The following is a 22,438-nucleotide window of genomic DNA, read 5'->3' as shown; positions in this document are numbered from 1 at the left end:
TTCTGCTGGGTGACTGCTATTACTGCCAAGAGCACGCCCTGAGCTGGACACAGGCTTGCCCAACTCCTCAGGGCTGGTGTCTTGGGAGCCAAACAACTGGGGCTTCCTATGAGTAACTCATTTGACAGAGAAGGACAGGCAAAGTCACCTCTTCTTATCAATTCTGATCTTCCTGTGGACAGATTGAGGGCTTCTTAAATGCATTCGCTGTCTGAAATTATTTGCTGAATACGACCATTAGTCATTTCTGATTTATGAATTTTTCAGTCTGCGAGCAGCTCAAAGTATGGTATTTGAGATTCAAAATCCTGGCTGTGCTGCTGTGTTGATTAGCTGGTCTGAATGCATTGAGGTACTTGATGTGTTTCTATTTTGTGACTAAAATGAGTGTGACCTTAAAATGTTTTGTACTACTAAAAATAATATGTCATTAAAATCCTTAGGAGTTGGCCTATGCCTTAAGAATATTATCCAGAGTTGGGAAGGAACAGCTGTGGGCTGCTTATTGACAAGTGATAGCAGTGAACTTTCCCCAGCTTCTTTTGACAGGGATAGCTTTTTGATCTGTGTGTTTCCTTGCCATACCTGAGAATCTTGCAGAGACACCCTGAGCAAATTTATCAGCGTGTGTCATGTTATTTCTTCCATTTTACCAGAAAAAGACACAGGTGAGAGTGGATGATTTGTGTTAGTATGAACAGCTTCTCTAATAAGGACTGTTCCTAGCAAAGCTTTCTGCATTTCATTAGCTACAGGCTGGACACTGCAGTAGTCTGTTGATGTGAAAATTCTCTGTGTTTTCACCCAAATGATAGAAACTTGGTCTGTTTTCAGTGACTAGCACTACACAATGTGCAATCTATTTTCTGTGACTTTTCTGCAACTGAAATGTTTGCTCAGAATACTATTTTTGAATATATTATTGCCGGTAAAATTATTTAGACCGCATTTGTAGAAAAGTAACATAAAGTTAACAGTAACTTGGGGGAAAAAGACCACCAAAAAAACCCCAAAAGCCTTTGAAAAAGAGGAAAGATAATTTCTCAGAAGAACAACAGGGACATTATAAGCCACTTCCATTGAATAACAGCCCAGTGAGGTATTTTTCAAATGAGGATGTACACAGGCTTTCTGAACTACCCTGTCATTATGAAAGGCACCTTCTAACTGTCACCTGGTGATTAGTTCTCTGGGTCACTGGGGGAAGAGATAGAAAAATCAATGGGAGATGCCTAGGTATGTGCAAGCGTGAACTTTAAACCTGGAGTAACTTTCTGCAAAATCAAAGATGCTGGTGTGTGAGTTTGGGACAGAACACCCAGTGGCCCTGCTCTTTCTGCTCCCTACGCCACAGAGCTGATTGGAGGTGTTTGCAAGTCCTTTACTCAACTAAGAATAAACAGATGCATGTGTGAGCCAAATCTGAGCTCAGACTGGAGCCCAATGTTTGTGGGGTGTTGCATTGGCTGTAATTTTTCATTGGGCACCACAGTTCTGGCTCTAACACCACTCTCAGATGACAACAACACAAGTCAATAAGTTTTGTTCCTGTGCTTCGGTGACACCCAACTTGCCACCCATGAGGAACTCAACCCTGGGTAATAGTCAGCAGGTAGAGTCAGCAGGCTTGGTCATTGCAAATATTTACTTTTCAAGCACTTTTGACACAAATTTTAACAAATGAGTTTGCACAGATGCAGGTGTAAGGGCAGGGAGATGTAGTATTTTGTGTTAGAATTATCAATATAGATGCCAGTGAAAGGAAACAGGAAAAGGTTCAGGCATATGGGCTTTTCTTCAGGTTTGAAACTAACTGAAAAAGATTGGTTTTGCTGGCTAGCAAAGAAGCACTATTATTTACCAGATGGCAGTTTGCATATGCTGATCTCTTGCCAGCCTGGATCTGACTGCCTTCTTTAGGGCAGAAAGTAAGTTCCTGGTAGGGGCAAATGCCTCTTGGCCCTAATGCCAGACTTAGGCCATTGGCACCTCCTGTGGTATTTAAGAGTAGGAATGTGTTTGTGGCTCATTCATGATGTGGCCATTGACCCCAGGCAGGGCTAGGGTGCTGCTGTCTTGTCCCAAAAGATGTGCTCCAAGATACATTGAAGTTGTTAAATTGTTCTATCAAAGTCAGTGGCCTTTGGGTTAGACTGTGAAGCCAGCAAGCACTTCTGCATGGTTTTATTTGGAAATCTAGGTTTTGAGCTAGTCCCTGGTTAGAGAAACAAGATTTTCAGGTATATTTCTGAGATAGGCTCTTGATTTATAAATAGGAATTAATTTTCCAACTAAATGGTTTCTGATTTTGCTTTAGATTGTCTCTCTGTGAATGTTTCATCAGTAAAATTTTCTCTCTGGAATTGAGAAAAACAAAGAGGGGTATAAAGCACATAGCTCAAAATCCTTGCAGTGCCAGGGTGACAAATGGTGGGGCACAGTCCTGGCAGTCCCAGACACTAACTACAGCCCTGTCCACTGTGAGTAGTGGTAAGAGGGTGTTGATCTCTTGCTCTTCTCTTACTGCTCAGTGTTGAAGGGGCAAGGTCCAACCTGCCTCTAAACTGCCACCAGTGGTAGTGGCAAAAATGGTGCAGGGTATGTATTTGAAAGGAGGGTGAGTTAAAAGTGACGGTGTATCCTCACTGGAGCTCTGTGGCCTGTGTTGCAAGCCTAGTAACACAGCAAGTAGGACAAAGGCATAGAAATCTTCATAAAACTTAATTTTTATTATAATCACTTGGCTTTTCCACAGCTCATAACTGTATTCATTAACAAAATGTCCAGAGATTTATGAAGTCAGATAAAAATAAAAATTGAAGATTAACTATTCTGAAACTTCCTTGTGTTTTTATATACCCAACTGTTAAAACACAGTAAAATGTTTTTAATCATTCATCATTCTGACATGAAGTAATTGTTTGTTCTTACTGTTTGGATTACAGAGGTCTTCGAAGATCCAGTCAGGGATCAAAGTCTTACCATATGAGGCACTGTACACATATAATAAATCTGTGGCCCTAAAGAAGCAGGGGTATTTTGTCTCCCAGCAATGCAGTGATCTCTTTTCCCTCTCCCTCTCTCTCTGACAGCCCAGTTATTTAGTACGAAACCCATCTTTGTGATTTCCTCCTACGATGCTGCAATGCTCTCTGTAGCCCATAGTTAATAGGACCATCCCCAGTGGTGTGGCAGGAGGATATAAAGGGAGTGGAGAAGAGGAAGGTAATTCTTTGTCCTAGGAATCTGATCCATCACAACCTGCAGAATTTCTTCCTCAATACCATTCTCTGTCACTCACTAGGGCATATATTGGGTCAAACACATTACAGTGTGATTCTCCAGCTAATGGCTACTGAGGCCTGGTCTCAGTACGCTGCAACAAGCACAGTAATTGAAATTCAGACTGCAGGAGAGAAAAAGCTTAGTCTTCATTTCAGCACATCACCCACTTGCTTATACAAAGTTTTCTTCTCCTGGATGCAGTAAACAAGGGACTTGATTCAGTAATGCCTTGAAGTCTTACCTCATATTAGTGAAAAAAAAAAAAAATGACAGTGCATAGAGGCCCCAGCACTTTGTTTTTAAGTTCAAGGTGCCTCATCTTCTTCCTTCAGAGAGCAAACTTTTGATGGTTCACCGTGGCAGTCAAAATTCCTGATTTGTTCTTGGGAGTTGCTAGATTCGTGTTGCCTTTTCTTTTCCATTAGTGAGTCAGGAGAGCTGATTCACTGAGCTCTGCTCTATTCTCACTCCCTTTCTTCATCTCTGCATGGCTCACCAGCATCAGAGTAGCTGGAGGAAATCAGATGTCTGGGAGAGGGATGAAATCTTTCTCATCAGGGCTGAGTGGGATGTGAGAGCTTCTCATCCAGCTCTTGCTCAGTCTTAAACCCTCTCCTATACTAATTCTGGTATAGTGAGATTAGTGATTTGGTCTATGATTTTCTAATAAGCTCACCAGATTTAAAATTAACATGCTCTGTTTCAAAAATGTTAAAACTAATGCACCAGCAATGGAGGCAGTATCACATTGTTTTCCAGTTTATTTTCAGACTCTCCTGGGTGCTTCCCAGTCTGGTATTGTACCAGTTTTTCTCACCTCAGTGGGAAGCAACCGTTTCCAAGGCCATCTCACCCTGCAGCCAGTCTTGCTGAGCCTTGTCCACTCCTAGAGTTCCTCTTCCTTGTCAGGCATTACCTTGCATTTTACACTTTTTTACTGGATGGAATAATGTTCACAGAAGTCATCCTCTGTAAAGTACCTGAGACTTTGCCCTTCTATTTACAGTTTTGTTCTGTATTTTGGCCCTGTTTCTATCCTGGTTCATGACGTTACCCATAGCCTCCTGTGCTTGACTATAGAAGTTTTATAGTGTTTACTTCTTCCCTCCCTCCGCCCCCAAAAAGAAGGAAGTGTTTAGAAATATAGTGCAGTTTGGCTGTAAAAGTTAAAGGCAATATCTGATGTGCTTCCTTAATGCATTGTAGAATATAGATAATCAGGGAAGAACATTAGTTGAAATGTCAATGAAAAGTGACAGAAACATTCACTGGGGACCATATGCTGTCCTCTGTACTGGCATCTCGCTCTCCCTACGTGGCACTGAGCTCTAACCAAGTGCCTTATCTAGCTATTTAAGGTATTTAATTAATAGCTCAGATATAGTACCAATACTCATTTTTCCATGTACTGATAGAGCAGAGGCAAGAGAGCAGACCTGTGTTATCAAAGCATGCTGTGCAGCTCTGGGAGGAGCCTTTCATTCTGAAAAAAGAGCTCAGGGCTGGAGCTGCTCTGAAGCTGCTCATGCACGTAATAGGAGCCTGCTGCCAACACAGTGTGGGGAAAGAGGTTACAGTAAAGGGTCAGCCTAGGAAACGACGTGCCAGCCAGTGTGCCTGCGTAACACAGGCGTGTGGCAACAAGGTGGAAAATGAGAGCAGAACACATAAACTCTTTCTTTTCAAGGGTGCTGCTGCGACACGTGCTGGTCTACTTGTCCATGCAGGTCACAGCTGGCCCTTCGCAGTTCTTGGGAAGCAGAATTTGGGGAGGACAGTTTTCTCCATCGGGCATTTGTCTGTTTGAACCTAGGCTGAGTCCTGATGCTGCGCTGCTCAGGATGATGCCCAGGGAGGGCACCACTGGGCTCTGTGCCTTAAATTCTCCATTTGTTCTCTAGACCTTCACCACTTGGTTCTTGCTTCCCTTTCAGTGTGTCTTTCATGTGCCCTAGGGACTAGAGCACCCATCAGAGCCACACTGCAAAGGAACAAATATAGTACAGGTATTAAAAGTTCATCCAGGTAAATTCCTAAACTCTTTCTGTACAAAATCATCTTGTTGCTCCTTTCCTCCTCTCTTGACTGCAGGCATCAGCTGCAAGACTGTCTCTATTACCTGAGGAGCTCACTTCTGTTTGGAGCTTTTCTCTATGGATTTTGCCACCCTTCCTATGCCTTTCAAATAAGGTCATATTCTCATTTGGTTTGAGCTGAATAGGTGTAGCCTCAATATTAAGCTGAGCTGCCTTCTTTATGGGCAGTGTTTTGCTTTTTACTTGCTGTCAGCCAGATCAGCAAGCTGTAATGTATCTGGCATTAGGGCTTGCATTTTTCTCACCAGGATGAGGAAACTCAGGCTGGTAATGTTTTAGGTTGTTGTGTTTTTTTTTTAACTCTCCAACCCTGTGATGTTGGCAAATGCTGATGTTGTTACAAAACCTGTGAGATGACTCTTCTCTTGGCCAAAATAATACTTAGAGAGAGACCAAATGGGTCTCTAGTGAGTGGGGTACAAAGTGTGGACTGCTTTTTTTCGGAGAAGGCTCTAGCAGCAGCTTAATGCAGGGCAATGTCAGAAGCCACATTCCATCCTGTGCTGTGGTTCATCTTAGTTGAGCAGGAGACACTGTGGAATGGGAGTGAGTGTGGTCTCAGCATAGGTGAGAGGAAGTGTGGAGTGTTGGTTATCGAGCGCACTGGATGATAACTCCAGGCTGCAGTGGGGCATTTATCCACATGCTATGAACACCTGTTTTAGGCACCCTGTGTATTCCAGGGAAGCACAGCATGATCCTGAGAGCCTTACACCCATGTTCCCTGGGACTGGAAGGAGAGCTGTCTGCTGTCTCGTCCTGAAGGCAGGAAGACCTGTACCTCTCTTGCCTAGCATGGTAACTGAGATGAACATTATTTTTTACCATCAGGTTTCTGCCTTTAGGCATGCTCACCATCCTCTTTCAAGATAGTCTTTCTTTCTAAACTGCTATGTATGTATTTTTGGGTATTATTGCTTCAGATGAGGTCACTTGAGTTGGATCAAGGGAAGATGAACCCAGAGTTACCCAAAGTATCTGATGGCTGTTTTTTTAAGTCTTTTAAATTTCCAGGAATTTGATGATGGGATTGTTAGTGTGAGAAATTAATTCAATAATTTCTCCTTCTATCCCATTATTTGCTTTTCATGGAACCAATATATTCGAACAATGACCAACACTATCAGCACCCTTACTGCGTGGTGGAGAAGCTACATAAGCACTTCTCAGAGGACAAGTCTAGAAGTTATGTCTGTGACTTCCAGCCACCTCATGGTCTTAATTCCACTGTGACATCTTTAGGGTTTGCCATAATTAGCTTCAAATCCCTCTTCTGCCCTTGGCCTGATTTGGATAGTGACTCCATTTTCAGGTTTTGAGTATATGCTGAAGAACATGGAGTACCAGAACAGCTATCTGGCTTGCCTCAGGTTGCAGCCCTTCCTCTCTCTAGGTGTTAGATGTCTTGTGGGAGCAAGGAGGAAAGGTGGAGAGCAAGTTGCCTATCTGACTGGAATACCAGCAGTGTACCCTTGTTGGCACCTTACAAATGGCAAGATGTCAAGGAAGAAGAAGCTGTACTGTGCAGTATGTGCCACTAGTCAGCAAAGGCTGAGGTGAGGACTGTGGACTGCAAATGTTTTTACTACTGAATGATCTGCAGGCCAAGGATTCTTCATCAGAGGATGGCGGGAATGTTTCTGGAAAACAAACTAATGTGAGGCTGTTGCAATCTGTTCGCACCGAGACAAAAACAAAACAAAAAAGCGTGAAATAAATTTTGTCATACCCACAGGGCATTGACAAGGCTGGACGCAGAAATGCCAAACAGGGACTAATGTGCTGGTGAAAACAAGAATTTCATTTTGATGTGCCCTCCACAAAGGTCTGTCTCTGGCATTTCATGGTGCCCAGTAACTGTTCATGAAGAGGTAGATAAGGGACACCGAGAGAGGGGTAAAAGTGCTCCTTCCTTACTTACCTTTCTGAGCAGTTGCTAGCAAAGTTTGGTAAAGCAAAACAGCAGTGCTATGACCAGATGAAATGGTGTCCATGTCACTTGCCAGGACAATGTTGTGACAGCTCTGTTTAAAATATGCTTTGGTGTTACTCTTGATGATGGGATGGACTCATTCTCAAAGAGAGTTTCAGTGCTATCTGCTGTGGGGACAAACTTTTGTAGAGGTTGAGTACATTCAAAATGCTTTCATATTCTGTCCCTCATTCAAATGAAAAACAAAGTCCAGAATTTCCTGGGAAACCACATTAGGAAAAATAATGTCAGACCAAATGCAGTGAGCTATTGCAATAACACTTGAAATCTTTTTTACATTGAAATGTTAAACCTTTTGGATAATACAGAGAGGATCCTGAAGTGACAGGTTTTTCATAAGCAAAAAATGCAACTGTTGCAAAATCGGAATGGAGCCCAGTGGCATTATTGAAATGTATTGTGTCTTTCTCATGGTGAAAATTCATTGTTAGTGGCTTTCATGTTTGACAGAATTGCATTTTTCTGAAGGAAAAATATTCCACTGGGAAATGCTAGTGCTAATATGGGTGTCAGTAACAGGCTGCCTGTTTTTTTATTTTTATTTTTATTCTTGAAGAAATCCCACTGTAGTTCTGAAGTCGGTGGATATTTCTTCTGAAAATAGGGCTCTGGAGAGATTTATTTTTCACACCAAATCCCCCCTCCCTCAAGTGGCAGTAGGACCTAGCTATGTGGATTCATTATGTACTGTTAAGCAGCTGCCACATTTCACTCAGGCAACAGTTGTACTTCATTTATGAGCAAAATGATTCATATGTGAATACAGTGAAAGTGCTGCAGCTCATGGTGAATTTGCACTGAGGGGCAGCTCGTGGGTGAGGATTGGGAAAAAACAGATGCTGAAGAAGGACTTTGTTATTTGCCTGATAGTTTATACAATCATAAAAGTTGTGCTTTAGAAGAGCAGGTCCTGCCAGAAATAGGAGTGCATAAGCACAGAGAAAAGAAGATTGTTTATGAGTAATATATTTATAGCTTCCCTGCATCTTGTGTAAGAGAAGCAAATAAATGGTAATACTTGACCTATATACAAAATTCTGAATGAGAAAATGAAATGGATTGATAGTATTCTTCCATTAGTCAGATAATAAAAAACCAGTGGGACACCCAATTATTGCAGCAAATGTGACAATGACTGACGGAAGATTCCTCTTTTACACAAAATGTAGTTGTGTTCACTACCCTGGACATTTTCCCAGCCTATTACTTTTGTTTACCATGGTCTAAATTAGGAGTATTTCTACTAAAAAGAGTGTGATCTTCACAGGGGTAAAGGCAGCGGAAGTAAGAAATGAAGGCATATGTCTGAAACATTGTAAAAAATAACAGTCTTAATACTTCAGCACAGAAGCTCTGTGGGTGTAGTGAGGAGAGTCCCCTTTCTTAAGGCCAAGGCTTCCACTAGTATTTGGGCATAATTATGCAGTTCCTCCCCACACACCCTTGAAAGATGATACAAAATTCCTTGCTTCAGAGATGCTGCTGGCTACTGTGCTGGTTTTAGCTGGGGTAGAGTTAATTTTCTTTACAGTAGCTGGTATGGAGCTATGCTGGATTTGTGCTGAAGACAGGGTTGATAATACAGAGATGTTTTAGTCATTGCTGAGCAGTGCTTGCACAGAGTCAAGGCCTTTTCTGCTCCTCACCCCACCCCACCAGAGTGGGCTGGGGGTGCACAAGGAGTTGGGAGGGGACACGACCAGGCCAGCTGGCCCCCACTGACCAAAGGGACATTCCATACCATACAGCATCATGCTCAACATGGAAGAAGGAGGAAGGAAAGGACATTTGGAGTTACTGTTTTTCACAGTAATTATGTTGTGTGATAGAGCCCTATTTCCCTGAAAATGGTGGAACACCTGCCTGCCCATGGGAAGCAGAGGATTAATTCCTTGTTTTGCCTGGCTTGTGTACACAGCTTTTGCTTTACCTATTAAAGTGTCTTTATCTCAACCTAGGAGTTTTCTCACTTTTACTCTTCCTGATCCCAGTGGTGGGGGAGTGAGTGAGTGGCTATGTGCTGCCAGTTGGGGTTAAACTATGACAGTTATGCAGACCTAGAGTCTACCCTCAGGAAAGCTAGGAAAAGAGAAGATATATATGTTTAGCTTAAAGTCTCTTTTAAAAGAACCCCTGTGTTGTGCATTCTTTGGTGTATTTTTATTCCAGGGCAGAGAGGAATAAAGGTTCTTTAAATTCAAAAAATATGTGATGCCAAAAATCCGTGGTGCCAGCTGAGACCCCACAAGCCATTCTAACTTCACAGAAAACCTGGAATTAACAGCACTTCATGATATTTGCCCTTTGGTGCCAGTACCCTCTAGACCAGAGGGAGGAACACATTGCAGCTGTTGGTCCTAAGCATAGGGGCCCTCCTTTATTTGTGCTTTTAACAGCCCTGAGGTGGTAACTTACAGTGTAGAAGTAGTTTTGAGTTTCCAGTGATCCCTCAGCATCTTTTACTCATGAGTGGGTCAAACTGCACAGTTGCTCTAAGGTGGATTAATGTCCCTGCTCTGCAGAAGCAAACCTCAAGCCAGGGCAATGTTGCACCTGCCAAAATGTCACAGGGTACCACTGGCAGAAAACACCCCTGCTCTCCCCATGCACAGCCCTGTGTTTCTTACTGAAATTACTCTTTTTTTTTTTTTTTCTCACAGGATTCCACAGATACTTAGGATAGCAAATAATCCAAAGGCTCATTACTGCACATAAATCCCTCAGCCTTCTGGGTTTCCTTCTCTGGAGCCACTGTGAAAATGGACACATCAATACAGCCTTCTGCAGAAAAGCTGACAATCTCAAAATGGGTTCATGCTGCAATAACTGAAATCTCCTGCCAGGTTGGTGATGGTGCTTTCTAATCAACTTTGCAATGAATATTTCTTAAATCATGTTAATCCCCCATTTAAGCAGAGATATCTGTTCCAGACAATGAATCACCATACCTGGAGGGGAATATACCTGCCGTTTCCCCAGAGAGGAGGCGATTAACAGCACGCGTGCTGTCAGATGAGCCAGCAGCACTGGCATTTATCACCTCAGAGCTCCTTTCCTGCAATGAAGGAAATCTTTGCTCCCTGCTTCTGGTGCAATCAGCTTTTATTTATGTAGTGGTTATGGAAAACAGCTCTTAAAGAAAAACTGCACCTGTTTTGCTCTCTGGGGCAGGTTTTGCTCTAATTTACATGGATGTATTTCCTATTAGAGTTTGCTAAATGTTGGGATCTCATGAGGAAATGAAAGCCCTAAAATGTGAGCAGGCAGGGTGCAGTACACTGCTTTTAGACCCACAGAGCTATACTAAACATTGATGAAGAAGCTGAACTGTCTTTTTCATGAGCTCTTTTATGTTCTCATCTCCCATAGCTCCTAGGGAGCAGCTGCTATGCGAGCTGCTAGCATCTCAACTCAAAGAGACTGCAGCCCAAGTAGAAAGCCTTGTTCTGAGGAAATTCCTGAGCCTAGGTGATTGTATGATTACTTTGGGTAAGTAAAGAACTATGCTTTGGTAAGTTTTGTTGTGAATCCCCAAGATAAACTTCACAAACCTTCCCTGCAGAGTGACTTTTCTTTTGATGAACAAGCTGTGATAGCTTGAAAAAGAGAGGGTAGTTTCTTGGGTCTTTGAGTCACGCTCAAAGCAGGTTGACTTCTGAGTTAGGTGATGTTGCTTATATCCTTGTCCAAGTGAGTGTCTCCAAGGGTGGAGGTGCTCCAGGCTCTCTGGGCATTTGTGCCTGGGCTGAACCACTCTAAAGAATTTTTTTCTCTCCAACCCCATGTAATTTTCATTGCTGCTCCTCATGCCTGTTGGCTCTGCCCATCTTGCTGTGCACCTTCAAGAAGAGTCTGGCTTCACCCTCTCTGTAACTGCCTTTTGGATAGTGGGAGACTGCAATTAGGTCTCCCTCCCGACTGAGTGGACAAACTCTCTCAGTCTCCTCTCTCACACTATATCCTCCAGCCCCCTGACCTTCCTGGTGGGTTTCTACTGAACTTGCTGCACTTTCAGTGCCCCTCTTACACTGGGCAGCCCAAAACTGGATACAGGACTGCAGATACCATCTCAGAAGTACTGTGCAAAGAAGATGGATTCCCTGCCTTGACCTGCTGCCAGTGCTGCAGCTTGTGCAGCCCAGGATGCTGTTGATTTGCTTTATTGCAAGGGTGCACAGTTGTCTCTTGTTCAGGTTGCTGCCCACCAGAACACCAAGGGTCTTTTCTTCAAACACACATTTACAGGCTATAGGAATACACTTAGGATTGCTGCCAGGAAATGTGTCCCTGAGAATGTGCTGCACACATTCCCTTGAATTTTGGCCTCTTCAGGCTATCTCAGTTCGGTTTCCCGAAAATGAATATTCCCATATTTTTGCTAGATACTTTTTTTATTCTTTGGCTTTGGGCTTTAGGATAATGGAGACCAGTCCCCTTCTAAATATGTGGATGACCCCTGCTTCCACAGGCAGTCCTGGAGGAAATGATTTGCCCAAGTAAGTGAACTGATGTGGAATTTAAGTAAGAGCCCGGTGTAAATGCTAACAGGCATTGGCCTGAAAAGTACCTGCTGCTTTTAGTGCTGCAGAAAGAATGACACGCACCACTGATAACTTACGTAGTGAGTCCTGCCATGCTGTGCCTGGATCCAGGATGATTGCTGCATTTCCTGGTGATAGGGGGAGGAAAAGATTATATGAAAGGGTGGGAGGTACAAAGAAACCTATTTCTTTTATAAGAATTACTGCAACTGAAGCCCCAATTAGCCACAGGAAACTGCCAACAAACATAGGTCTACAGACAATTCATTGTGCATGACTAATAGAAGTCTGTGTGTGTATAGATCTATCTATATATATACTGTGTGGTACCTGTATGAAACTATTACGCCCAAGCCAGAGTGGTTGCTTTTGGCCTTGAACTTGACTTCAACTTGGCTATGTTTACTTAAGGCGTGGCAAAAGTTGCCCTATAAAGGAGAACAGGCATAGTTCCAGCCTGCCTGTTTCTCTGTTGGTGTTGGCTGGAGAGTTACACCGGAGGCACTGCAGGTAAAACATCCCTTTGCTGTTTTATTTAGTACAAAATGAAGCAGGTGAAATATAAGTAATATAAGTAATAGGGCTGGAAAAGCACCACAGACACATTGAGAGGGGTTTGCCTTGGAGAGACAGAATAAATGAGAGTCCCTGTCCTTAATGTTACCTGGAGGGAAAGAAAAGACAAATTTGCCATCCTAGAAAGAGCCTCATAGTAAAATGGTAAGTTGTCAAAAGTAATTGGATCAAGTGGGAGTAGAGATTCTAAGATGAGGAGGACTCTATAGTTACTGTAGGCTGCTGTTAAATGAGGTAGAAAAAAGGTATCTGGAACTGTCCAATGCTATGTATGCAAAACAAGGAGAAAATTGACTTAATAAATAGCCAAGAGGGAGTACTTCACAGACTGTTTGGATCAGAAGGTTGTGCAAGATGCCACTGGGAAAGTAATCTCCTGGAGGGTTGCCAGAGTGCCTGGCTTTGGTTTTGATTTTCTGTGGTACTCAAGGCTTTCACACATTGTATGTACAAGGAGCTGTTGTCCATCTGGGGTTTGGGATGCCCGTGTTCTGGTCCCTGCTCTGCCTCTTGTGCTTTCCAGCACTGCAGGAAGCTACTGAAAAGCAACACTCTTGTTTGTTTTTAATTTGAATGCAAGGAGAGCTAATAAACTCACACTTTCCTTCATTATAAAATAATTCTGGAACTGAGTTTCTGAAGTTTTTACAATACTTCAAATATGTGAATGAGGGGATCTTAGAGGAAAGAATACTTGTGTAACTGTAGCATATATTGAGTATTATAGGGAGATGAAACATAGCTTAGGAGTTGAGTGTTTGAGAGGAAACAGGGGTAGAAAGGCTGCTGGCTTATTGACTTTTCCGGTATTCTTTGTAGGGTTTGAGAAAATTCAGTTGCTCTTTCTGAAGTACAGAAACTCAGCTAAGCCAACATATAATGGAAATGTTTTGATAAAATCAGTGGAGAGAAGGTTTGGCTATGAAGTAGACACATTTTCTAATTGCTTATTTCTACTTTCTCCACAGTGAAAAATATCAGAAGCTATTGAAGGAAATTATGTCTGTACCCTGACATAAATCTTTATGCAAAGTGTAATTAGCTGTCAGTAGCATTTGCCACCATTGAGTACCTGATTACAGTAGTGGCTTGACATCTTTTGTGAATGACTGCTGGAGGGAGACACAACCCTTCACTGCTGCCTTTTAAGCTGTTCAATGCAGAAAATGGTCTGTTTGGTGTTCCCCCAATAATTGCTGCAGGAGTCACCAATCTTTTTTGCTCTGCTATCCTCAGAGACTCGTCTTTCTTTCTCATCCTTTCCAACTGTCACACCTGACCTCTTTTGATCCTTCTCTCCCTCTCTCCCACTGCTTACCTTCTCTCCCTCCTTCTTTGTTCTTTTCTCTGGGAAAGAATTTCTCCCTCTGCCCAGAAGGAAGAGGAACCAAAAAAGAGCAGCAGATACAAAGTTGGGCGTGATTCCCTTCTCTATTTCAGATAAGTAAATATGTTGAAGGAGATTCCAGGACTAAGTAAATGTTTGTTTAACCCCTTCTGAATAATAATTTCCTTGCTTAGTTGAGAGGCAGACTCTTTTTTTTTCTTTAGAGTCTGACAGTATGTATGAACGAACTTTTGTGAGTGTTTGAAATCCCTCCCTCTCTCATTGCATCTTGTGGCAGGGAACAGTCCAAGGGCAATGCCTCCAATACCCATTCCATTATAACTCTGTCCCTTGAAAGTCTTTCTGACATGTGGGTTCAGCAACAGGTAAGAAGCTCCCCAACCAAGCAGGCAATATTCTGCTTTAACAGCTGTTGTGATCTTTTCTGTTGCTGATGAACCCATGACAGCTGAGCAGCAGAGCTGGGGCCAGGGTTCAGGATGCTGCTCCAAAAGAAGTGGCCCTCAGAGTTTGTTGGTGCTGGCAGAACAGTGCTAGCCAGGTATACCTGACCCCATGGCCTACCTGCACAGGGGCATGGATGGTTATAGTACTTGTGTGCCCCCAGACACAATGCTGATGAAGTTATTCCTGCAAGGGAAGAGTAGTTAAGTGTATTATTTTCTTCAGTCTGGTTGCTAATTTAATCCTGATATGTTAAACAACGTAATTAAACACACACACACACATGCTAAAAACTCTTGTTCTCTGTCAGAAGAGAGGGAATGCGTGTCAGACCCGGCCTTCAAGCTCTGTTAATTTTAATTTGAGTTTTGGAATTAGTAATCAGTTTTGCTGGAACACCGTTGCAAGAAATAGATCTTAGCATGCATGGGGTCTGGGCACAGTTTCAAATGAGTATTTCTTAAGAAGAAGCCATTCCCTTGTCGTGTTATGGTACATTACATGAGATTTATTTCCATTGTATCAAAAACTGCAAGCCCAAGGGGAGTGTTCTCTCTTCTTGTTGGCCGAGGGTGGTTTGTGAATTCCACCCGATGTTTTTGTAGGGCTTTTAATTAAAACAATGAGATGCAAAACTACTTATTTGTTTAGGCTGTTGTTACAATGCCAGGAGGTTAAGTGACTTGAAGCAGCAAGAAAGGTGATGAGACTAAGTAAAAAGTGTGTAGGGCTGGGAGTGGGGGGGCTGTATCACACCTTCATTGTGGCTGAGCTGTGTTTTTCACATGCGTGAAGAATTAACAATACAAATCTGAGGCTCTGCTCTTACTGGAGCAGTCTGCTGTCTTTGTGCCGCAGCAGGAACATCTCAGATCTACAGGTAAGTTTGTTTGGTAGAAAAGAGCCCTTTCATCTACTGAAGTAAAAAAAATAAAAAAAGAGTTGTGGCATCCGGTGCTTGAAAGTGAAACTAAGTGACTTCAAGCTACAAGTTAGCACAGTGAAGTTAATTAACTGTGGGAGTGGCTTGCCCAGGGCTGTGGTGGATTTTCAATGCTAATTTGTGAGAAGGTGCATCCTATGCAGATGCCAGGACCTAGGGGCAGGAATCACTGGATTAAGTGCAGTGGCATCCATCATGCGAGATGCCAGAGGAAGCGATCACGGTGATCCTTCTTGCCCTTGAAAGTCTATTAATAAAGGGCTTCACCAGAGCCTTCTCTTTTCATAAAGAAAGAGGCAAAAGGGAAATTATAGCTCAGGCCAGTTAATATTTTGGTTTTGTGAGGGCAAGTGTGAATGAAGAGTGAAAACTGGTGTGTATCCTAAGTCATATTTTGATCCAGCAACAGGTAATTTTGTGTGACAAAAGGAGCTGAAGGAACCAGGAAGCAAGGCAGGCTGCACAACCTTTTTGCTACTTCTCTGTACCCTGAAACTCACAACAGAACTTTTCAGCTGAAGAAAGATCCCCAGGAGGTGGTGCACATGTGTACATCCCTCTCTACATCCACGTGTCTCTGGGGAGCACACCTGAAAGCTTGTACTCTGCTTGGACAGAACAAATTGCTCTTTTTAAGCTCCGGTATCACTGGCCCCTACAAATGTGCAAGTTTTCTGCTTTCTTGAGCCCTTCTCCTTCCCCTGTCCCAAAAGCCCTCCCATGCCGCAGTCCAGTGTCTCCATGGAAGATGCACTACCTCCCTTTGGAACAAAAGTAGATTTTTGATGACAGTTGTCCTGCTTTTTGATGACTGTAAAGGGGACAAAGTCCTCAACAGAAGATTTTGGCTCCCACATCCATATGTAGCTGTGCCAGGAGGTGTATTAGCAGCTCTGTTCAGCCTAGGGTTTCACTGCATGTGTTAAATGTTCTTTTCTGTTAAGTGAAGTGCCCCTTTTCTTTAGACACATTAACAAAGAGGGGATCTATCATGCTCCAGACTGGAATTCCTATAGATGCCATGCAATGACTGCCCAGTTTAAATACGAATTTGAAATTCAGGACTGTTTCAACACTGGCTTCTGAATGAACTACTGAGTCCAAAAACCTCGGATCCTGGTGCACACTCACATGAATGTGTAGTGTAGGTGGGATCCGGGTCTGGATCTCAGCACTGTAGTTGTAGAGAATCTGATAGAATACCTGTGTAGGCTGGTAGGACGTCACCCCCTAATATGCCCAAGCTTCTTTGGAGCAGATCCAGGTAAGGAAAGTCTCTGTCATCTTTATGTCTCACAGAGAGTGACCATCAAATGCTCACATGTGGAAATGAAAAAAAAAAAAATAACCGGAAAATTCCCTGGGCACAGGCACGATACATGATACATGGCCAGCAGAGTCCTGGGTACCTCTGAGCAGTCTCTCTGCTCGCACTCACTCTCCCCTGCATCTGCAGCAACTGTTCCATCCCCTGTGCTGCAGATGTACCTCAATGCTCACACAGCGGCTCACTAACAGCTTTGCTCTCTGTCCTCAGGGAAGACTCAAAATTGAATTTGTAGCAGTGACAGCACTGGTTTAAGATAAACCAGTTGGGATTTGATGACTACTCTTTCCCCGTGCATTTCCGGCTAATAAGGATTTTTTTCACTGCTGCTGCCCTCAGCTTTGAAAGCTGCTGCTCCACAATCCTCTTGGCAGGAGGAGGGGGGCTGTTTGATTTCCCACACGCTTCTAATACACTGCTTTGGATCAGGAAACTAATGGCACCCCATGTCTCTCCTTCACAGGAAAGGGGCACAATGCTCGCCCCCAGCTCCACTCTGATGCTGGAGCGGGGCCGGCAAACCACAGGAGCAACAGGAAGCCTCCAGAACCTGAAGAGGTTTAATAGCCAGGACTTCAAAAACCTACGAGCCTTGTGTCTGAGCCAAGGGCTGCTCTTTGAGGATGACACCTTCCCTGCTCACATCAGCTCCATTGGTCCCAACCTGCTCCCAGAGGATGAGCTGCGACGAGTACAATGGAAGAGGCCAACTGTGAGTTCCACCAGCTGGGGTGTTTCATAACCCTGCTGCTGAATAGAAGCACTGATGGCCAGTGGTTAAAGGCCTTCATCTTGGGGAAGGGAATCTGTGTTAGCAGGAAAGTAGACTTTAAGGGGAACACTGGAAGCACAACACTGCAAGGAGGGATCCTTGCTGTGGGATGTTTGGAGGGAAGATAACCTCTGTAATGTTAACGATTTCACCAGGTACATTTTTGTAGGAAGTTTGCTTCCGCCTGTGAACCTGACTAAAACTAGTGTTCCCACTTTGATATGCTTCTAGAGAACTTTGTGCAAACCTGAAAAGCTGTCAAATTCTATTAAAGATCTCTGATTTCTGTAATCCAAGCAACTGACTCAGCAATACCTATTTTAAAGTAACTGGGACAAGGCATGAGATGAAGTACATTTGTGTGCTGATTCCCAGTTGCAATTTAATAGGCAGTTATCATCTGGCATATGGATGTTTAAAATAGGAGGTGGAATCACATGCTCAGCTCTTTTATCCTAGGACCTAATTTAAGAAATCTTTCCATGGTCAGACTGCTCAGTATAGCACTGCTCTGTACCATTTGCTACTGGCACAGCTACTGGATTAGCCACGTGCTGCCCTTTTTCTGGGTCTTGCTGAGCACACCACCAGTGCCTGGAGACTTTGACTTCCCTGGACTGGGAAAAACCAGCTCATCTCCCTGAAGGCAGTGCCTCAGGATGTAGAGACAGTAACTGTGAGATTGTAAAGATGGGACAAGACAACTGGAAAAGATTTGTTTGGATGGCAGATGCATTAGGGCAGTGAGGGTGTGCTGGAGCTTGGCAGTGTGGTGGCCTTGGCGCTGCAGCGGCAGAGGCTGCAGCCAGCATGTTGAAAACCATGGGTCCCAGAAGGGAAGCAGTCTAGCCAAGAGAGCCTGCAGAGCTGCTAAATGTGGATGCCCGAATGGAAAGGTGGGAAGCGCCAGCCCTGATGTCAAAGGAGTGTGATGCGGTGAAGTATCAGATGGAGTAGAAGCTGCAGCCTGGACACCAGCAGGGCTGTGGCTGCAGTGTTGTGGTAATAGGGATGGGGCCTGAGGCTTGGACATCCCCCTACCTGCTGCTGCAGCAGGGTCTGGAAGTGTCAGAGAAATTGTGTGTGCAGGGGTACAGGCGCTTCCAGTCTGGATGGATGCTTTATGGTGTGGTAGTTGTGGAGGTGCTGAGTGCAGATGTTTAGGTGTCCTCTGTGGAGGTGCTATGAAGGGATCATTCTCTTCTGCAGAAGCAGCTCCTACCACAGGCTGAATGTCTGGGCTTCTCCTTTGGCAGCCTTCCTTCAAATTTGGGTCCAGTGAGAGTGCAGCTGGTGCTGTGTTCTTTACACCAGCACTCTGCTTACAGAGCAGGTGGGGATAAGCTCTCTTGAAACAGGGGTTGTAGTAGGAAAGTGACTAAAAAATGCAAAGGAGAGGAGTTAGTTGCCACTATTTCCAGTCTGAGAAAGACAAAGGTATGATAACTAAGCCTTAGACTCACAAAAGACAAACATGGATATTAGAAAGGACTCTCAGGGGCATTTTAAAGATGAATAAACTGGAATAAGATGTTATGATACAGTTCTGTTAAGTACTAACACCCTGGTGCTTTTGCCTTTTGAGAGCAGTAGAGAAGCATAGAATTTCAAAAGCATACAAAGTGACTTAGAAACCCAAATACCATTGATTTTGAGGCCCCGCACCATGGGATGAACATCTCTCCTATTCTAATATCCTGATAGTTATTTCATGTGCAAAGGGACTGTTGTACCTTGTCAAAAACAGAATCTGCTGCTGGTAGTGCTTGAAGTTTGTCAGGGGAGGCAGGTATTGGAGAATTCCCTTCTATTTTGCAGAATCCATGAATACTAAGCTTATGAATAAAAACTTTTGTGGAATTGGTTTAAAAATTTTGCATATGTCTTCTCCATCCCAGCACTTCCATTTTGAAGATTTTTTTTTTTCGGCAATCACTATGCACTTTCCAGCATTATCACACCAAACTGTCTGAGACCAATTGCTTCCATCAATTTTCCAGAGGTTTGTGGGTTTTTTTAAAAAAAGAGTCAGGATCAGAAGTCATTGGCTTTGCCAGAGCTCTCCTTCAGAAAATGAAACCATATACTCATGGCCCAGGGTTCATGATGTGAACACTGAAGAGCCTTTTGTTGTTTTACAAAGGCTAAAGCAGCATCACCTGGTACTCTTCTACAATATGCTCGAAGGACAAAAGCTGAGACCTCCAACTCAGCTGGCTCTTGTGGAACAGAAACACTGGATGTCAGTGCTGAAGAAGGCTCCATTTTAATTTTTTTGTTTTCTCAGTTTGACCAAAATTTTCACCTGTAGCCATTTTGCACCAAGCCAGGCTTCGCCCTGCTAGACAAGATGCAAGATAAAGGGCAATGGCATCAGCTGCCAGGGGAGACCAACCAGAAGTTCTCAAACATCACCACAACACCCCTGCTGTGTCACTGTGACATCAAACTGTGGCCTCAATTTCCTGACAGAATGAATGAGGGGCAGAAGAAGTTGCTGAACAGCAGTGGTTTCTTTTCATTTACAGAGCTGCAAATCTTTTGAGTGAAGAGTCAGGAAGTAAATAAAACTGTGTTTGCATTTCTTAAATTCTGAAAGGCCAGTGCTGTGTCCAATTGCCTATGGGAGTTGGTTCCCCGGGAGGAAGAGGAAAAGCTTCCGTGTCAGGAGTAGCAATGCTCCAAATCTGAAGTTGTTCAGTTGGGCATTTCATCCAGGTGGAAATGTTCATAAACTCTGTTCTTAGGTTACTGCAATGCTAAATGTAAGGATACAGGATCCCAGGTATTAAAGCCACCTAAAATACTTGGCAAAGAGATACCTATAATTTTCCCAAGACTGTTTCCTACCTGAATACATCTCCCAGAGGATGAGTGTAGTTGTATCCTGCTGACAGAGCATGGCCAATTTAAACTATGTCTATATTTTTCTCAGCCTCCACCATTAGCTACCTCTGACATTAAAAAAATTTGTCTGGAAATGTACCTGTGACTGGCATCTTGGTCCTAATAATCTCTTAGCCTCCATTTACTGAGTCATGCAATGTCTGGTTATTTAAGTGGTAGATAGCAATTATAACTGCTGTCTTTGTTCCAGATCCAATTGAGCAATCGAGCAACATACCTGCTTCTATTTTACCTTGTACATTGTCAAGAGAATTGCCAATTACACTCAGAGTTTGGAGTCTTCATATCTGGGAGTAATGTATAAAAGGGAGGGAAAACAGCTTGGTTTCCGACAGTGATAGTCAGAAGTGACAGTCAGAAACAACATATTTTGACTTGTAAACTGATCTGATTTAGTAGGCATGTCCCTGAAGAGGGGGAGAGGGTGGATCAGGAGCACCAAGACAACATTCAAAATGTTGCTTTTCCTAATTCTGAGGTAGATGCACTTTTCCATCAGGTGGGGACTGCTCCAGGCTGCGTTTTCATCCCCAGGCCCTCAGTCTATGTCCACTGAAACATGAGAAATTTTTAAAAGAGATTTTGCATATGGTACTTCAAGTATTAATAGAGGTGGAGTTGAAGGTACCAAATACAGCCGGACTTCTGCAATCAACTGGTCTTTTGGCTAACCTACAATTCTGAGAGAAAGAGAAATTCTATTTTAGACTGATAAAGTATTTCTATAGCTGGGCTTTTCTAAAGATCAAAGGGAAATTCTCCACGAAGAATTATGTCAGATTTAAAAAATTGAGATGCTCATTTTACAATGTTCAGAACAATTCTTTTTCATTGTTTGCTGCTTTTCCTTCACAGAAGAAATTGAGTGGAACAGAGGAAGTCATGAAATGATTTGCTGTTGTGGAATATGCATTTTTAACCAATTACTGTTTAGGCTAAAGATTTCACTCTGTTCTGATCATACTATACAGATGGAAAAAGAAACTGAATTAGGATGGTCCAGACAATGTGAATTGTGGTGATGGTAAATGCTTTATTTTTACTGACATTGGTTATATTTCAAGCATGGTATGTGTGAGGTGAGAGAGGTTGACATCTATGCAGCAGTGCCTTGGCCCTGCACCAGGGATAGCCCACCGCTGTGCTCAATATGATGCTCATTATAAATTTTAAAGACAGTCTCTGATCTGCAGTGCTTATGCTTTAAAAAAAGGTTAAAATGGGCACAGGGTGAAGTTGCTGGAGATTATTCTGAAGGGTCTTCAAGGTCACAGACTACTGCTCCTGCACTGCTTACCCTGAGTCTCTCGGGGACCCTGTAGCTCCCTTAGGAGAGAGGGGATGCTGGGCAAGAGCTGACCTAATCCTCTGATTAACACAGACTGTGGTTGTGTGGGCAGCCAGAAGAGAGGGAAAAGCTGCAATGTGGCCAATGGGGGTTTGAGGATCAGCATGAGAGAAATCCCTGAGAGCCTCTGATGTGACTTGTAGGAGGGATGCATGGTGAAAGGACTGTCTGAAACAGCCAACACGGGTTTTGTCTGCACCTTCAGTCTGTTTGTAGTACCAGGGCATGGACTACTTGAGTATTTGTCTTGTGTGTCTGGTGTCAGATGAGGAGAAGGGTAAGAACGAATTCCTTGGGTGGAAGTCACAGGAAGAGGCAGCTTTAGTGTGAACTCCAGCAAGTGATGTACCTTGTTCCTAAGGCAGAGTCTGGTGCTATGGCACTTAGCATACAAAAAGCATTGGGGAAAATGGTGCCCTTTGAGTCAATGCTTGTTTGCTGGGAAAAGTGATCCATCGTTTGATTCAATAATTTTGCAAAAGATCTTGCTCACATTTTCTCTTCCCTTTCTCTGTCCCTTCCCAAAGAAAATGTAACCTTCTTTCAGGAACAGAGTGCCTATTGTGGTTCTACATAGCCTTTGGTGATTATTTGCTTATTGGCATTTTATTTATTTCCCAGAAATTTCCAGGAATTAGCATCAACATTAAGGATTTTCAATCCCAGCAGATGAATAAATCAAACCAGACCCGCTAAAAAAAGTAATTTTGAAGTTAGAATCTTTCTAGACAGATAAGCTGAGCTGGATTTCCTACTGCATCAGCCTTGGTCTGTGAGTAGCCGGAGGGGAGAAAAAACCAGATTTTATTCAGGCAAGAATTTAGACAACAGTTTGAAGTTAACCTAAAAACTTATCTC

General features: G+C 43.2%; 2 protein-coding genes and 1 long non-coding RNA gene across 7 annotated transcripts in view; 1 reads left to right on the top strand and 2 right to left on the bottom strand.

Moving 5' to 3' along the window:
* Nucleotides 1–5,952: 5,952 nt before the first annotated feature.
* LOC135410984 (uncharacterized) overlaps nt 5,953–22,438 on the bottom strand; it is a 51,336-nt gene continuing 34,850 nt past the window's right edge. Inside the window, exons 2-3 of one of the 2 annotated variants that reach the window (XR_010428956.1) lie at nt 7,303–7,573; nt 5,953–7,021 (exon numbers count right to left, since the gene is read on the bottom strand). This is a non-coding gene — a long non-coding RNA (uncharacterized LOC135410984). Of the gene's footprint in view, nt 7,574–22,438 lie in introns of both variants that reach the window. The other variant, XR_010428955.1, reaches the window with a different exon arrangement.
* CAPN13 (calpain 13) overlaps nt 12,108–22,438 on the top strand; it is a 50,745-nt gene continuing 40,414 nt past the window's right edge. The window contains exons 1-2 of one of the 4 annotated variants that reach the window (XR_010428954.1): nt 12,108–12,425; nt 17,017–17,265. Coding sequence is in view for 3 of the 4 variants with exons in the window: in XM_064648029.1 (XP_064504099.1) it covers nt 17,029–17,265 (237 nt within the window). In the remaining variant the exon portion in view is untranslated. The remainder of the gene's footprint in view (nt 12,426–17,016; nt 17,266–22,438) is intronic. The other 3 variants (XM_064648029.1, XM_064648028.1, XM_064648030.1) reach the window with 3 other exon arrangements.
* LOC135412455 (heat shock transcription factor, Y-linked-like) lies at nt 17,260–19,181 on the bottom strand (the record flags this gene model as incomplete). Its single annotated transcript, XM_064651253.1, has 3 exons — nt 17,260–18,703; nt 18,883–18,902; nt 19,043–19,181. Coding segments are annotated over 3 exons (1,002 nt in total), but the record flags the coding sequence as incomplete, so codon positions are not given.

Source organism: Pseudopipra pipra, chromosome 3 (assembly GCF_036250125.1).
Source record: "Pseudopipra pipra isolate bDixPip1 chromosome 3, bDixPip1.hap1, whole genome shotgun sequence".
In the NCBI taxonomy this organism is placed as follows: Eukaryota; Metazoa; Chordata; class Aves; order Passeriformes; family Pipridae; genus Pseudopipra; species Pseudopipra pipra.
This window is presented reverse-complemented; position numbering and strand designations above follow the sequence as displayed.